The sequence below is a fragment of the Nycticebus coucang genome, chromosome 4 (genome assembly GCF_027406575.1).
Source record: "Nycticebus coucang isolate mNycCou1 chromosome 4, mNycCou1.pri, whole genome shotgun sequence".
NCBI classification, from domain to species: domain Eukaryota; kingdom Metazoa; phylum Chordata; class Mammalia; order Primates; family Lorisidae; genus Nycticebus; species Nycticebus coucang.
In genome coordinates, this window is record NC_069783.1 from 68,876,828 (window position 1) to 68,894,200 (window position 17,373).

General features: G+C 42.5%; 2 protein-coding genes across 14 annotated transcripts in view; both read right to left on the reverse strand.

Annotated features, from left to right (window-relative positions):
• Positions 1-4,839, reverse strand: part of C4H2orf42 (chromosome 4 C2orf42 homolog) — a 39,651-nt gene extending 34,812 nt beyond the window's left edge. For all 3 annotated transcript variants that reach the window (XM_053587113.1, XM_053587109.1, XM_053587112.1), the window contains exon 1: positions 1,602-4,839. The gene's annotated coding sequence lies outside the window, so the exon portion shown is untranslated. The remainder of the gene's footprint in view (positions 1-1,601) is intronic.
• Positions 4,840-12,771: 7,932 nt separating this feature from the next.
• The window catches only part of TIA1 (TIA1 cytotoxic granule associated RNA binding protein), a 37,106-nt gene continuing 32,504 nt past the window's right edge, over positions 12,772-17,373 (reverse strand). For all 11 annotated transcript variants that reach the window (XM_053587122.1, XM_053587120.1, XM_053587123.1 and 8 more), the window contains one exon: positions 12,772-15,452. In XM_053587122.1, the coding sequence (XP_053443097.1) occupies positions 15,326-15,452 (127 nt within the window). In that variant the 3' untranslated portion in view covers positions 12,772-15,325. The remainder of the gene's footprint in view (positions 15,453-17,373) is intronic.

Below are 17,373 nucleotides of genomic sequence, written 5' to 3' on the forward strand. Positions count from 1 at the left end.
ACTTGAGACTTGGAAAATATGGGGTGGGAGACTTACATTTCACTGTTTGCATTAGTTGAATTTTAAAATATGTACTGGTATCACTTGTTAGAGTTTCTATATTGAAAGCAAATACAATCAGCTGGTAGCTCAGTGGTTAGAGCACTGGCCCCATACACCAGGGAGTGGTGGGTTCCTGGCCCCAGGCCTGCTGAACAAAACAAACAAAAAAATAAAAAAAATAAAAAGAAACAAACAAGAAAACAACACAACTTGTAAAGAAACTGGTTTTGAAACCAGAAAGGTCTCCTGTGGATTGTCTCTTCTTGGCAGGCTTACAAATCAGCCTCCTCAACGTAAGAGTGCAAAAGGACTGGTAGTGGAAGAGTTAATCCAAGAAAGCTCCCTGGGTTCGGCGCCTGTGGCTCAAGAGGCTAAGGCGCCAGCCACACCTGAGCTGGCGGGTTCGAATCCAGCTCGGGCCTGCCAAACAACAATGACGGCTGCAACCAAAAAATAGCTGGGCGTTGTGGTGGGCGCCTGTAGTCCCAGCTACTTGGGAGGCTGAGGCAAGAGAATCGCTTGAGCCCAGGAGTTGGAGGTTGCTGTGAGCTGTGATGCCAGGGACTCTACCCAGGGCGACAGCTTGAGGCTCTGTCTCAAAAAGAAAAAAAAAAAAAGAAAGCTCCCTGAAATGGTGGGTTTCCTCCAGGTACTATTTGGCTGTAGATCTATACAGTTTAGTGGATGCTGTTTAATGCTTGTGAAGCACGGCCGGATGAAGAGAACGAATGATCATAAGGACTAAAACATAAAATTAGGTAAGTACACGCCGTGTTACGCTATTTCTATGCATTTACTCATGCATTGCTCACAAGGTCTTGTGAAACATACTATCTTATACATCTTAAAAAAAACTATGGCGGGCGGCGCCTGTAGCTCAGTCGGTAGGGCGCCGGCCCCATATACCAAAGGTGGCGGGTTCAAACCCAGCCCCGGCCAAACTGCAACCAAAAAATAGCCGGGCGTTGTGGCGGGCGCCTGTAGTCCCAGCTACTTGGGAGGCTGAGGCAAGAGAATCACTTGGGCCCAGGAGTTGGAGGTTGCTGTGAGCTGGGTGAGGCCACGGCACTCTACGGAGGGCCATAAAGTGAGACTCTGTCTCTACAAAAAAAAAAAAAAAACTATGGCTCGGATTTCACGAAAGTGTCACTGCCAGCAGGTATCTAACGTGAGTTTAGAATCTGCCGCATACCCTGTCAAACCACAAGCGAGTGGCAGGGGCCAGCACATTAGCCCAGCATTGCCTCTGAACAGAGCGGAAACGCAGACTAGCCCCAACGGACAGGTGTCCGGCCTCCGGCCTCAGGGAGCGCACTTCCCAACCGCTTCCGGGCCTGCTTCCCGGCATCCTCCCCGCGCGAACGCTCACTTCCGGTCCCAGGTAGGCCTAGTAGAAGCATCACCTCGCTGGCACTCTACTCCTCAGACACGCCCTCTGCCGGATTCCCCAGCTCTACAACCCTATCCCACCACCACATGGTCCTTTCTCAGCACGATCCCCTTACCTGCCCTGCGCCCCCCCGCGAGCCCCAGGACCCCTAGCAGATGACCGCCCTCACCTCTTCTCTCTTCGCCTGGCGCGGCCTTTTACAAACACGGCCAAACTGTTCTCTGTAACGACAGTCGTTATTGGTCAGAGCCGCCCACGCGCGACTAGCGCCCGCCTATTTGTGCTCGCGTTGTCGGATGGGAGTTGTAGTTTCCTCCTGGAGACCGCTGCGCTTGTAGGGGGATGCGGTGGCAGAACTTGTGATGACCTGTTCTTTGGGACTAGCGTTCTCGGGCTGGGCCGACCCTGCTGATACGAAAGGCACCCGCACAGCTCCAAGGCTGATTATGACTACTTCGTGCTGGAGAGAATTCTGTTTCTGAGTAGAGTCCCATTGGTAACTGATGCAAAAATTGCTTAAGATTGTCTACATTAGCAGATACTGGCAGCGAATTTATCATTTGTTTGGAAGCCTTGCCCACCGAACTTTTTACTGTTGCTTTCTATCATGTGTGTTTATAACGTGAAACTGAGCTTTGACATAATACTTGAACATCTTCCTTCATATGCTGAGCTGGAATTGAGTTTTGTTTTTTTTTTTTAAAGAGACAGAGTCTCACTTTATCGTCCTCAGTAGAGTGCTGTACCGTCACAGCTCACAGCAACCTCCAACTCTTGGGCTTAAGCAATTCTCTTGCTTCAGCCTCCTGAGTAGCTGGGACTACAGGCACCTGCCACAACGCCCAGCTATTTTTTTGTATTGTTGCAGTTGGGCCGGCAGGGTTCGAACCACCAACCCTTGGTATATGGGGTGGGCACCCTACCCACTGAGCCACAGGTGCCGCCCCTGGAATTGACTTCTTCTATATCTAGTTACAGTCCTTGGAATCATACAGTGTAAATCTAGATTTTCTTCGTTCATGAAGGTAGCTCCAATGCAGTGTACAGACATTCCCCCGATTACCAACAAGATACGTTCTAAAGGTTTGTTCTTAAATTGAATCTGTACTTAAGTTGGAACAGGTACAGATTATTTACCTATTACCTATAATAAATTCCATTCATATAAGTGCAAGTAGAACGTAAGTCAGATGTTTGTAACTCGGGGACTGGTTGTATTTCAGGGTGAGGCCTGTATGTTGAAAGCCCCTGGAATGAGATTTTCTGCACCTCTGGCCCTAGTTCAGCTACTTAGGAGTAATGGCCCTGTGAGCAGATTGCTTTCCCATTGAAAAACCTTAGTCTTCAATGATCCTTTTAAGGACTAAGATTTGTAATACTGTTTATTAAAGAAAGAAGGACACAATTTTTTCAGAAGATGTTTTAGTTTTCTTTTTTTTTTGAGATCTTTTTATGCATCAGAAGATGTTTCAGTTTTCTTCCAATTTCAATTACAATTTTTTTTTTTTTTTTGTAGAGACAGAGTCTCACTTTACTACCATCGGTAGAGTGCCATGGCTTCACAAGGCTCACACCAACTTCCAGCTCTTGGGCTTATGCGATTCTCTTGCCTCAGCCTCCCGAGTAGCTGGGACTACAGGTGCCCGCCACAACATCTGGCTATTTTTTGTTTGCAGTTTTGGCTGGGGCTGGGTTTGAACCCGCTACCCTCGGTATATGGAGCCGGTGTCCTACTCACTGAGCCACAGGCGCCGCCCTCAATTATAAATTTTTTTTAAATGATCATCAGTACTTCCTGGATCTTCTGAATGATCTTTTTTTTGAATGATCACCTAACAATTCTGTGGGTTTTCGTTTTTTGTTTTTTTTTTGAGACAGAGTCTCACTATGTCACCCTCGTAGAATGCTGTGGAGTCACAGCTCACAGCAACCGCAAACCCTTGGGCATAAGCAATTCTCTTGCCTCAGCCTTCCAAGCAGCTGGACCACAGGCACCCGCCACATCGCCTGGCTATTTTTTGTTGCAGTTGTCCTTGTTTAGCTGGCCCTGGCTAGCTAAACATCAAACCCGCCAGCCCCCGTGCATGTGGCCGGCACCAAGCCAATACTGTGGGTTTTCTGTGTCTCCTTGTGCTTATGCTCATGTTGGTGCCAAGTGATCATTTAAAGCAGTGGTTCTAGCTCAGCACCTGTAGTTCAGGCAGCTAGGACACCAAACACATACACCGGACCTGGCAGGTCCGAATCCAGTGCGGACCAAAAAATAGCTGGGGGTTGTGGCCGGCACCTGTAGTCCCAGCTACTTGGGAGGCTGAGGCAAGAGAATTGCTTGAGCCGAAGAGCTTGAGGTTGCCGTGAGCTATGATGCCACTACACTCCACTGTGGGCAACAAAGTAAGACACTGTCTCAAAACAAACAAAGTGTTGCCATCACAGAAATCCTTTCTGAGCCCTCTTCTCATAAATAGAATTCTCCGAATTGTAAAAACTGGGCTCAGCACCTGTAGCTAAGTAGTTAGGGAGCCAGCCACATACAGTGGGGCTGGTGGGTTCAAACCCAGCCCAGGCCTGCTAAACAAGGACAACTACAACAAAAAAATAGCCCTTTGGGCGGGCTTGTGGCTCAGTGAGTAGGGCGCCGGTTCCATATACCAAGGGTGGCAGGATCAAACCCGGCCTCAGCCAAACTGCAACAACAACAACAACAAAAATAGTCAGGTGCTGTGACGGACGCCTGTAGTCCCGGCTGCTCGGGAGACTGAGGCAAGAGAATCGCCTAAGCCCAAAAGCTGGAGGCTGCTATGAGCTGTGATGTCACAGCACTCTACCCAGGGTGACAAAGTGAGACTTTGTCTCTTAAAAAAAAAAAAAAGAATAGCCAGTGTTTGTGATGGGCGCCTGCAGTCCCAGCTACTTGGGACGCAAGAGAATCGCTTAAGCCAAAGAGTTTGAGGTTGCTGTGAGCTGTGACACCATAGCACTCTACTGAGGGTGACAAAGCGGGACTCTGTGTCAAAAAACAAAAAAAATTGTGAAGACTTTTCAAGTTATGGTTTGCCTCTTTGTCAGTTGTTTGAACATTATTTGAGCCTTGAGGTAGATTTTTGTTGTGATGCCTTTAGTCAAACTAATTCACAATGAGCCTCCCTGGCATCAAGATAATACATATTATAATGGTGTAATTATTACATAAGGAAAGGAAACGGAAAAAGTGATATTCTAAAAGTTCCAGGTATATGACAAACTAGGATCTAAGAAATATAGTGACTTTTTACCAAGAACTAGCAATGCTGCATACTATGTGCTAGTTGCTTTACGTGTTTATCTCTTTTAAGCCGCATAACATCCAGAATTTCTGTGAAACAAAAACAAAATTTCAACTATGAAGAAATTAGGTAAGAAATCAAAAAGTAGGGCGGCACCTGTGGCTCAAAGGAGTAGGGCGCTGGCCCCATATGCCGGAGGTGGCGGGTTCAAGCCCAGCCCTGGCCAAAAACTGCAAAAAAAAAAAAAAAGAAAAAAAAAAAAGAAAAGAAATCAAAAAGTATAGAAATTCAAAAACATGTATAAATAATTTATGGTATATTAATTTTCAGCATGTTAATATTTTTTTACCCAGCTACTTTAGAGAATTCTCTTGTTTTTACAGTTTTTCTAATTATCTCAGAATATACTAATTTGGAAAGAGTGTATAACCTTCACTTCTTCCTAGCCTTAGGAGACTGTTTCTAGGGTTTTCCGATTTGCATGAGGTCAGCTTTTACTCTACTTATATTTGAGTAGAAGAAAGATGTCTAAGTTCCAACTTACTGTATTCAAACCTTGTTACTTTCAAAGATAAATAAATGCTACCTATTTTTTCCTGCAACTTGCCTTTTTCACTTAAGAAACTGTACCATTGTCAGCCCGGCACAGTGGCTCACATCTGTAATCCTACCACTCTGGGAGGCTGAGGTGAGTAGATAGCTTGAGTTCAAGACCAGCCTGAGCAAAAGCGAGACCCCGTCTTTACTAAAAAGAAAAACTGAGGCAAGAGGATCACTTGAGCCCAAGAGTTGTAGGTTGCTGTGAGCTATGATGCCACAGCATTCTACCCAGGGCAACAACTTGAGACTGTCTCAAATAAATAAATAAAATGTACCCTTGCCATATTTCCAAGTTAGTACACATAACTGAATCTCACTCTGGTTAATGATGACAAAGTATTGGATTCCACTGCATGACTATAGTAGTCAAGACATTACTAGGCCCTGGAAGTGAGACGACCCCCAAATCTTTGTGTCTTAAAACACCTGTCATTGTTTAGGGCCAACAACCTTAGCTCAGCTGGGGATCTGTTCATTATTACCTTCCTTACCCCAGACTCAGGTAGGCAGAATGCCCGATATCTGGTACACTGCTGGCAGCCACGGCAGATACACTCGCTTTTACAGCCTCCGCCCACAAATACAGCAAGTCATTTTCGTTTACTTTTTTTTTTGCCAAAGCAAGTCATATGGCTTGAGTTTGACAGCCTAGGGAAATAAAATCCTCTTACAATGAAAAGTCTACCAATTTGTCTGAGATGCTCAAATTTCTGTAAATTAAACTCCCAACAGATGCCTGACATCATGTTATCATATCAGTAAAGCCAACTTGTCATTTTCCCCTGTCTCCTAATGTTCTTTGTCTGGTTTTGCTTGCAAGACTTTCAGTACTCAAAAGTACTGAAAAAATCAACTTAACATTATTCTCTCCTATTCTGTTCCCAGGAAGTTTATATGGATGGATGGATGGTGGAGTGTTTTGGTTACCTCAAAAGCTATTTGTACCTGCTGTTGGAGACATGGGGATGTTTGGGGGAGTTTTTTGGTGGGCCAGATTTGTAATTACTACTTTGAATTCTATATGATTATAGAGTCTTCTATTTCTTGAGACAATTTTTAACTCCCACCTCCCCCGGAAATCATCCATTTTATCTAAGTTTTCCAGTTATTAGTACATTGTTCCCAATATTCTTTTTATTTTTATTTTTTTTGAGACAGAGTTTCACTTTGTCACCCTGGGAAGAGCACCATGGTGTCATAGCTCACAGCAACCTCACACTCTTGGGCTCAGCAATTCTCTTGTCTCAGCTCCCCAAGTAGCTGGGACTACAGGGGCTTGCCATAACACCCGGCTATTTTTAGAGACAGGGTCTGGCTTGTGCTCAGGCTGGTATTGTTTGTTTACTTATTATTTAAAAAAATATTTTTTGAGACAGTTTCACTATGTCGCCCTCAGTAGAGTGTTGTGGCATCACAGCTTACACCAACTCCAAACTCTTGGGCTTAAGCAATTCTCTTGCCTCAGCCTCCCAAGTAGCTGGGACTACAGGCGCCTGCCACAACACCTGGCTGTTTTTTTGTTGTGGTTGTTGCTGTTTAGCAGGCCTGGGCTGGGTTCAAACCCACCAGCCTCGGTGTATGTGGCTGGCGCTATAACCACTGTGCTACCGGTGCCAAGCCTTCAGGCTATTCTTGAACTCATGAGCTCAAGCAATCCACCCACCTCAGCCTCCCAGACTGCTAGGGACTGCGCCCAGCCCTTCTTCTTAAAAAATAAGACTCTGACTTAAACAAACAGCTCCGTTCCTTTGAGCTGCTGTCATCACTACTAGAAGCTTCATCTGTTATACAAAGTTTATATGCCATTTAGTTATTTTTGCATTTTCTTTTTTTTTTTGACAAGAGTCTCAACTTTATTGCTCTTGGTAGAGGGCTGTGGCTTCATAGCTCACAGTAATCTCAATCTCCTGGGCTCAAGTGATCCTCTTGCCTCTGCCTCCCAACTAGCTGGGACTACAAGAGCCTGCCACAACACCCAGCTATTTTCAGAGATGGGGTCTTGCTCTTGTTTGGACTGGATTCGAACCTGTGAACTCAGGCAATCCACCTGCCTCAGCCTCCCAGAAGGTTGGGATTACTGGAATGAGCCACCTTGACCGGCCCCTGCATTTTCATCTTTTGATCTACTATAAGACCAGTCTGTTCCTCTATGAACCTAGTCTTTGCAAAACCCACCCCCAAAGGCTGAGTTAGTTGAGAGGAAAAAAGAATTAGGGTTTAATAACAGAAGCAGCCTGTTTTGGGGGCTGCAGATTAGATGGTAGATCCCTGCATTAATTATTCCCCACACGCTGGGGCTTATCTACCACAGGGAAGGAATGCTTAAGATAAAGCGGATCCCTCAGGGCAAGGCAAAAAGCCTAAGAACATTACTTTTTTTAGTCAGGGTCTTACACTAGACTAGAATACAGTGGCATGATCACATGCTTACTGCAACCTCAAACTGGGCTCAGGTGATCCTCCTGCCTCAGCCTCCCAAGCAGCTGTGCCACTATGTCTGGCTAATTTTTTTTAACAGTCACGGGGTCTGGATGCCCAAGCTGCTTTCAAACCATACTGAAGCTGAATTTAAGTATGGACACCCGATTAGCATAGAATCTTTATTGTTGAGACAGGGTCTAGATATGTTGCTTAGGCTGGTCTCAAAGTCCTGGGCTTAAGGAGATCCTCCCGCTCCAGCCTCTAGAGATGTTCAGTGTGCATCACGGAACCCGGCTGAGTACTGCTTTTTGTAAAACATTGTAAGTCATTAAATGCAAGAAGAGAAACTGACTTACTTAAAAACAGACCTACATAATGTAAGACACACACACAGAATTTTTGTTTATAAACGCCCTTGAGAATTTATGGATAGTTAACATTTTGAATTTTACTGTTAAGAGTGTTTTTTTAAAATGTGCTATTTTGATCCTTTACATGATATAACACTATTTCCATTTTACTTTTCTTCAAACTCTTGGGCTTGAGCAATCTTCTTGCCTCAGCCTGCATGTACCAACACACTGAGCTAGTTAAAAAAATTTTTTTTGTGGAGATAAGGTCTTGCTCTTGCCCAGGCTGGTCTTAAACTCCTAGCTTCAAGCGGTCCTCCTGCCTCAGCCTCCCAAAGTGACAGGATTATAGGAATGGGACACTGTGCCAGGCCTACTATTTTCATTTTATAAATCAGTGATTTTCTTTTGTTTTCTTTTTTTTTGAGACAGAGTCTCACTTTATGCCCCCAGTAGAGTACCATGGTGTCATAGCTCACAGCAACCTCAGTCTCCTGGGCTTAAGCAATTCTCTTGCCTCAGCCTCCTGAGTAGCTGGGATTACAGGAGTGAGCCACCAGGAGTACCTGGCCCAACTTTTTTTGTTGTTTTTAGTAGAGATGAAGTCTCACGTTTGCTCAGGCTGGTCTCAAACTTCAGAGCTCACATAATCCACCGGCCTCAGACTCTCAAGAGTGCTAGGATTACAGACATGAGACACCATGCCTGGCTGTATTCATCCAACTTTATTTTTCTCCCTCCACCTTTGATTTCTGTTCTAAAACATTTCCTGGCTCTGCGCCCATAGCTCAATGAGTAGGGCGCTGACCACATATACCAAAGCTGGCGGGTTCGAACCTAGCCTTGGCCTGCTAACCTTCCATAACTGCAACAAAAAAATAGCTGGGTGTTGTGTTGAGTGCCTACAGTCCCCAACTATTCAGAAGGCTGAGGCAAGAGAATCATTTAAGCCCAAGAGTTTGAGATTGCTGTGAGCTGTGACACTATGGCACTCTACCAAGGGCAACGTAGTGAAACTCTGTCTCAAAAAAACAAACAAAAAAATTTCCTTATTTTTTAACTTTCTCACTGAATTTGTTTACATTTTCAATTTTGTGTTCTGGTATTTTACTAGTGTCTTTCTCTAGTTTCATGTTTTGGGGGTTTTGTTGTTGTTTTGAGACAAGGTCTTGCTGTGCTGCCCATGCTGGAGTGCAATGGCACAATCACAGCTCACTGTAACCCTGAACTTCCAGGCTCAAGTGATGCTTCTGCCTCAGCTTCCCAAAATACTGAGATTACATGCATAAGCCACCAACTTTGGCTTCTGATTTCTTTTTTTCTTTCTTTTTTTGAGACAGTCTTAAGCTGTTGCCCTGGGTAGAATGCTGTAGCATCATAGCACATAGCAACCTCAAATCTTGGGCTGAAGCAATCCTCTTGCCTCAGTTTTTCTATTTTTTCTTTCTTTTTTTTTTTTTTGTAGAGACAGAGTTTCACTTTACTGCCCTCGGTAGAGTGCCATGATGTCACAGGACTCACAGCAACCTCCAGCTCTTGGGCTTCCGTGATTCTCCTGCCTTAGCCTCCCAAGCAGCTGGGACTACAGGCGCCTGCCACAACGCCCGGCTATTTTTTGGTTGCAGTTCGGCAGGGGCTGGGTTTGAAACTGCCACCCTCGGTATATGGGGCTGGCACCCTACTCACTGAGCCACAGGCACCACCTCTATTTTTTTTTGCAGTTTTCGGCCAGGGCTGGGTTTGAACCAACCACGTCCGGTATATGAGGCCCTACTCCTTTGAGCCACAAGTGCCACACTTTGAGACAGAGTTTCACTATGTCAACCTTGGTAGAGTGCCGTGGCGTCACAGCTTACAGCAATCCCAAACTCTTGGGCTTAAGCAATTCGCTTGCCTCAGCTTCCCAAGCAGGTAGGACTACAGGTGCCTGCCACAACACCCGGCTACTTTTTTTTGTTGTTGTTGCAGTTGTCATTGTTGTTTAGCTGGCCCGGGCCGGGTTTGAACCGACCACCCTTGGTGTATGTGGCTGGTGCCATAACTACTATACTATGGGTGCCAAGCCCAGTTCTTTTTTTAGTAGAGACAGGGTCTCGCTTTTGCTCAGGCTGGGACTTCTAATTTCTTGAATACAGCATCTTTTTTTTAAATTAGTTTTTGGACATTAGATTTTGGAAATTTTCTGATTTTTGAGAGTAGTTTTTTTTGTAGAGACAGAGTCTCACTTTATCGCCCTTGGTAGAGTGCTGTGGCGTCACACAGCTCACAGCAACCTCCAACTCCTGGGCTTAGGCTATTCTCCTGCCTCAGCTTCCCGAGTAGCTGGGACTACAGGTGCCCACCACAACGCCCGGCTATTTTTTTGTTGTAGTTCGGCTGGGGCCGGGTTTGAACCCACTACCCTCGGTATATGGGGCTGGCACCCCACCAACTGAACCACAGGTGCCGCCCTGAAAGTACCTTTTTGTTTAGTTCACTTTCACAGTCAAATTTCTAGTACTATTTGGCTGTACCTATTTAGAAGTAAAGCACGCAGGCTCGGTGACTATAGCTCAGCAGCCAGGGTGCCAGCCACACACACAGGAGGTAGAGGGTTTGAATGCAGCCCGGGCCTGCCAAACAATGACTACAACCAAAAAAAGAAAAAAAAAATAGGCATTGTGGTGGGTGCCTCCCAGCCACTTGGGAGGTTGAGGCAAGAGAATCACTTAAGCCCAAGAGTTGGAGGTTGCTGTGAGCTATAACACCACGGCACTCTACCAAGGGCGACATAGTAAGACTGTCTCAACAACAACAACAACAACAAAAGTAAAGCACCCAAAACCTGTTTAGAAGACTTGGATACATAGGCAGGACTTACTGACTGGGACACTTCAATGAGAGGGACTAATGGCCAGTAGTTTTTTTAGTGGTGACCCTCGAATGTCATTTCTCACAGGAGTCATTTGATTTTTCCACAGAAGGACCCTCCAACATCTCACCCAATAGACGTCTGTTGGTATTCTAGAGATGAACAAGGATAAAGAGTTAGGGATTTTAAGGGCCAGGTGAGGTGGCTCATGCCTATAATCCCAGCACTTGGGAGGCCGAGGCAGGTAGATTGCCTGAGCTCACAGGTTCCAGACCAGCCTGAGCCACAGCAAGACTTCATCTCTAAGAATAGCTGGGCATTGTGGTGGGCACCTGGAGTCCCAGCTACTCTGGAGGCTGAGGCAAGGGAATCGCTTAAGCCCTGGAGTTTCAGGTTGCTGTGAGCTCTGACATCACGGCACTCTACCAAGGGCGACAAAGTGAGACTCTATCTCAAAAAAAATAAATAAATAAAGTAAGTTAGGAATTTCATTTATCCATTATACAACATTGTGCTTAATCCCTATGTTCTGTATACCACAGCCTAGTAAAGAAGTTCACTTTTAGGGGCGGCGCCTGTGGCTCAATCGGTAAGGCGCTGGCCCCATATACCGAGGGTGATGGGTTCAAACCCGGCCCCGGCCAAACTGCAACCAAAAAATAGCTGGGCGTTGTGGCGGGCGCCTGTAGTCCCAGCTACTTGGGAGGCTGAGGCAGGAGAATCACTTAAGCCCAGGAGTTGGAAGTTGCTGTGAGCTGTGTGAGGCCACGGCACTCTACCGAGGGCCATAAAGTGAGACTCTGTCTCTACAAAAAAAAAAAAGTTCACTTTTTCCTTTATTAATTGAATTACTAACACAATAACCTCAGCCTCCAAATTTAGAATCCATAGTGTATTTACTTATCAGTTTTGGCAAAAATCTCATCTCTGAAGCCAGTGCTACTAACAATTATTTGGATAAAACAGAAGTAGTTTCTAATAACTGAATGACACCCAAGATATGTTACCATGACGCCTCCAGGTTTCACATTGGTTAATCCTCACTATATACTCATATGACTTAAGGTCACTAAATGAAGGGAGAAAATCCTATTCAACCAAGACACATTCATACGTTTTACCAAGGCTCTTAAATTATAATTCATCATTCTGGAGATATGCTCTTCAACTTCTAAACAGTCAAAATACAGTGATTGGAATAATGTAATATCCCCTATGAAGAAATGATTGTTATTAGAAATCATCACTCTCGTTTGAAAAATTTGCTTTTTTATTTCCTATAAACACATTCTGTTTTTCTAATTCAACTGTAAGCTCAGGAACACCCTCAGGAAACCCTAGTTTATACTTAGTTTCATACTTACTAAACTGAATTCCCTTTGTAAATGCAATCTAGTCCTGACGAACTGCCTTTTCAAAAGGAAAAGAACTATAAAACACGTAAAAAGAAAGTTGAGCAATCACAGGGACAAAACAGGAGAACACGAACTAGAATGGGAATCTCATTTTCTACAGGGATATCATATGAATAAGGAATGAGACCCTGTTTTCATAATTAGTTAAATCTGCAGAATGAGGGCGGCGCCTGTGGCTCAGCGGGTAGGGCGCCGGTCCCACATGCCAGAGGTGGCGGGTTCAAACCCAGCCCTGGCCAAATTAAAAAAAAAAAAAAAAAAAAATCTGCAGAATGAATGCCACTTCTTGGTATTATTAAACAGTAATCTGATACAAACCACTGTTTCTGGACTAAGATTTTTAAACATTAAAAAATATCTGAGTTAATATAACAATACAGCTAGACCAAAAAGGAAAATCTCACACACAACAATCACTGCAAGAAGATCCCACAAGTTATAGAAAACATAAAGGAATTTTAATATCCAAACAGTCAGGGTAAAGAATACTGAATTCATGACCCATTATGTGTGAATCACTTCAGTTTCTTTACAGTACCAGAAAGTAAAATCTAAATGTATATTATAGTGAATGAAACCATTTAAAAAACTTTAATTTCCTTACCTGATTCTTCTACCAGTATGAATTTTAGACTGAAAATTCCTTCAATGATTTAACACTCAGTGTAAGATTTAAACCAGAGTTAGCATATTCCTGAAATGTGAGTTTGTTCAGTAGTAACATTTTCACCATGAGTACTGACACCACTTTCTTCTCAAAAAGTAGTAGTCAATGAACATTTTAAGACTTGTGTAATAAGAAACCATGTTGGCTAATAAAAACTGTTATTACTTTAGTCAAAATTAAAGAAAAACTATACTTTTGTTTGGATTAAATTATTTATGCCCAAATAATTTACCCTGCAGTCCATGAGATGTATAGGAAATAAAATATTTTTTAATAAGAGAAAAAGGAGGGTCCTAAAGTAGGAACATAGCCAGAAGAATCTAAAAATAACTTCCTGATATTTTTTTTTTTTTCAGTATTTCATTTAAGCTGCTTTTGGTTCCATGCCCTGGTCTATAGAAGTTAACAAGGAAATTAAATTTCCAAGTATTTTAAAAAATTTACTCATCTTTTATAAAGCAATTTTTCATGTATCAACACTTAAAAATACACAGTGACTTAATGGAATATCAGTACAACTGCATAGAATTGAGCTCCAGAGAATCATATACTTATGAGCTATTTTTCCTGGGCTCTGATTACAGGGTATCGGCTTAGAGACTAGCTAGAGTCATTTGCCCCTACCTGGAAGATACAGGCCAGGAAATTTGAGATTTCATAGGCCTTTTTTATTTCTAAATAAAATGCTGGGAGCTCTCTAAAGGTCCTGAAAACCACCAACCATTCAAATATGTATCCTGGGAACCCTTCCTGTCTGTGAGTAAAGGAAGGAGTTTTGTGACTTTCACTGAAAATAAAACCTCCCACAACTCTTCTAGGAGACTCTGAAATGTACTAGAAATTTCAAAACTACAACAATGCCATCAAAGATTAACCCTCTTAATGCTTGGAGCCACCCAAACATAATAAAATTGGGAACTCCAGGAAAACAAGTACTAAAAGAATCAAAATAATAACTGCACCGAGGATTCTCTTCTTTGAAGGCTGTTTAAGGAGGTAGGATTTTAAGGTTTTTTTGTTAATCTTTTGGCCTCTGAACATTTAAAAATGCTTTGCCCGGCTGGTCCTTCAGGCTAGCTTTGGAGTTCACAATGTAACTCAAGCCTGACATAAAGATATTCTACAGTTTCACAGCTATCATTTGTACATATTAAAATTAAACTGATTTACTCCTTTTGAGTAAATCTAACTAGAAAATGGCAAATTAATATACTCCTTTACATACAACTTTTCGTCTCAAAATTCTTGAAAAACAAGAGCGGATGACTTTCTATTCGAAGACTACCAAAGTGTGTATTTGATTTTCACATGCAAACAACTTAAAACCTTATAAATCTCATGTCAGCTCTGCATGATGCCTTTAAGAAGGAAATGACATACAAAGTTTGCTAACTGTGCAAAATATTAAATTGCTAAAACGTTTTACATAATGAAAAAATACATGTACATGTAGATGTTGACACGTGAAATTAACATGGCATAAGAACTTATCACATTTCAGAGATTTTCTTTAGTAACAAGTTTTTGTTTTCATAGTTCCTGGTACACAGCAAAATTTATCACAGAAGATAAAAATCCTTTTAAACAAATCCAACAGGGAGTTCTTGAGGCACCTTCTCATATAAAACACAAGATGAATGCAATTATCAATCCATCTGAGAAAAGTTTTCAATCTAACTGAACATCATTTTTTTCCATTTAAGTATATTTTACAGAACTTTAATAAGGCAAGACAAATCTGTGAAAAAATGTATACAAAAACAACGTAAACTAATAATTTATATTAAAAAATTCCAAAGGGATAACAGTGGAGATGGGACAGCTCAAACAATGCCTACTTTTTTAACCTAAAACAGAAATGTGCACAAGCTGAAGATTACAAATAACTTCTAGACTCTGCACAGTTTTGGTTTTTCTTTTTCTTTTTTTTTAACATCTTTATATTACATGTTTTAAATCATATCAGGAATGCAAACTAGAACTGCACACTACTTTAGTGGAAAAAAGTTCAACATTGTGCAATTTTCTGCCTCTTAATTTTTAAAAAGTGGCAGCAATCCCTGCATTTTGTATTTGAAACAAGGATCTGAGAAACTTTATCAAAAAAGGTAATGAAGGCAAAAATTGGCAGACATCCAGCATCTTGTTTCTTTTTAAACAATGTGGATGATAAGTAATTTCATGATTAAAAAATGAATCTTTTAAATAAATACATTGTATCTGACATTTGCACTGACTGATTTGATAAATCTTTAAGTAAACAATGGCTCCACTACACGCCCTGTAGCCTCAAGCCACTGGCTTTAGATTCTGGAGTCCTTTTTCACTGGGTTTCATAACCTGCCACTCGATACCCCGAAGGCTGATTAGGCAACATGCTGCCATTCTGCCCTGGAGGCGGCTGTACTCCGTAATTTGGTCCCATCCATGGTGCAGAAGACTGAGCCTGACTGGTAAATAATGTGAAAGAAGCAGAGGGGAGAGGAAGTCCACTGATTAAAACAAAGTAACACCAAAAAAACATACATAGGAAATGGGAAACAAATATTTTCTTTCTTTTTTTTTGGATAGAGACAGAGTTTCACTTTATCGCCCATGGTAGAGTGCCGTGGCATCACACAGCTCACAGCAATCTCCAACTCCTGAGTTTAGGCAATTCCCTTGCCTCAGCCTCTTGAGTAGCTGGGACTAAGGGCGCCTGCCACAACGCCTGGCTATTTTTTTGTTGCAGTTTGGCAGGGGCCAGGTTTGAACCCGCCAAACTCAGTACATGGGGCCAGCGTCCTGCCCACTGAGCCGCGGGCGCCGCCCAACAAGTATTTTCTTAAACCCAAATAAAATGGTAACTATTATGCAGGGAAAGCAAAGGCTTTTTACAAAACTAAGTCTTTTTTCTTAAGAACAAGCATGTTTAATTTGGATAGTTTAATTTCGTTAGAAAGTGTAGTTAAGCTATAAACATTTATCCCCTCTGAACACGGCAAACCCATCCCCCAGCTCAGAAAGGAAAACTGTCCATCTCCAATTTGGCTATACATATGTTAAGCAAGGCACTACCTGAAAGAAACGCAATCATCTGGTACAGTAAGAACCAGAGTTTATATTACTCAAAGAAGAAATTTAAGTCATTGTTAGGTATATAACCTCATACTTTTTTCAACATTACAAAAACAAAATACTTTGTTAGTCTGAAAAGTAATACTTCCAGTTTTTCAGTAAGTAAAATAGCATAATTCTGGGTATATAAGGAAGCTTGCCATATATAACAATGAATGAACTCTTTTGCATAAATAAAGTATTAACATGGCATAGTTACGGTGCTAGCCACATATACCAAGGGTGGTGGGTTCGAACCTGGCCTGGGCCAGCTAAATAACAATGATAACTGCAACAAAAAATAGATAAGCGTGTGGCTGGTGCCTGTGATCCCAGCTACTTGGGAAGCTGAGGCAAGAGAATCGCTTAAGCCCAGGAGTTTGAGATTGTTGTGAGCTGTGACTCGACAGCACTCTACTGAGAGGAATATTATAAGACTGTGTCTCAAAAAAAAAAAAAGAAAAGAAAAAGAAAAAAGCATAACAAATGAGTGCTTCTAAGAATGGTTAAGTGATCATTAGTCATGTAAAAAGCTTAACAGTTATTAAGCTCTTATTTTCTCTCTAAAAAATCAGGTGATTCATTATCAAGCATTACCAAAATTCATAAGATCCTGATTACTCTTCAAGGCAACATATTTCTAGGCTAATTTTTAAAGCAAAATATTTAAAACTGTAAATTCAGGCTTGGCGCCTGTAGCACAGTGGTTATGGTGCCAGCCACAAACACTGAGGCTGGCAGGTTCAAACTCAGCCCAGGCCAGCTAAACAATGACAACTGCAACAAAAAATAGCTGGGCATTGTGGCTGGCACCTGTGGTCCCAGCTACTTGGAAGGCTGAGGCAAGAGAATCACTTAAGCCCAGGAGTTTGAGGTTGCTGTAAGCTGTGACGCTACAGCACTCTACCGAGGGCCCCATGTTGAGACTGTCTCAAAAAACAACCAAAAAACCTGTAAATTTAAAAAGTACTCTTAAGTCCTTCAAAAGCTATGGTTATGCTTTACAAGGTACCATACTATTAATTACTTAAAATTTCCTTTGACATCTTCAAAGGATTTGTTTGTTTTTGAGACAGTCTCACTTTGTCATCATGGGTAGAATGCTGTGGCATCATAGATCACAGCAACCTCAAACTCTCAGGCTCAAGTAATTCTCTTGCCTCAGCCCCTGGAGTAGCTGGGACTAATGGCGCCAGCCACAACACCTGGCTATTTTTTTTTTTTTTTGTAGAGACAGAGTCTCACTTTATGGCCCTCGGTAGAGTGCCGTGGCCT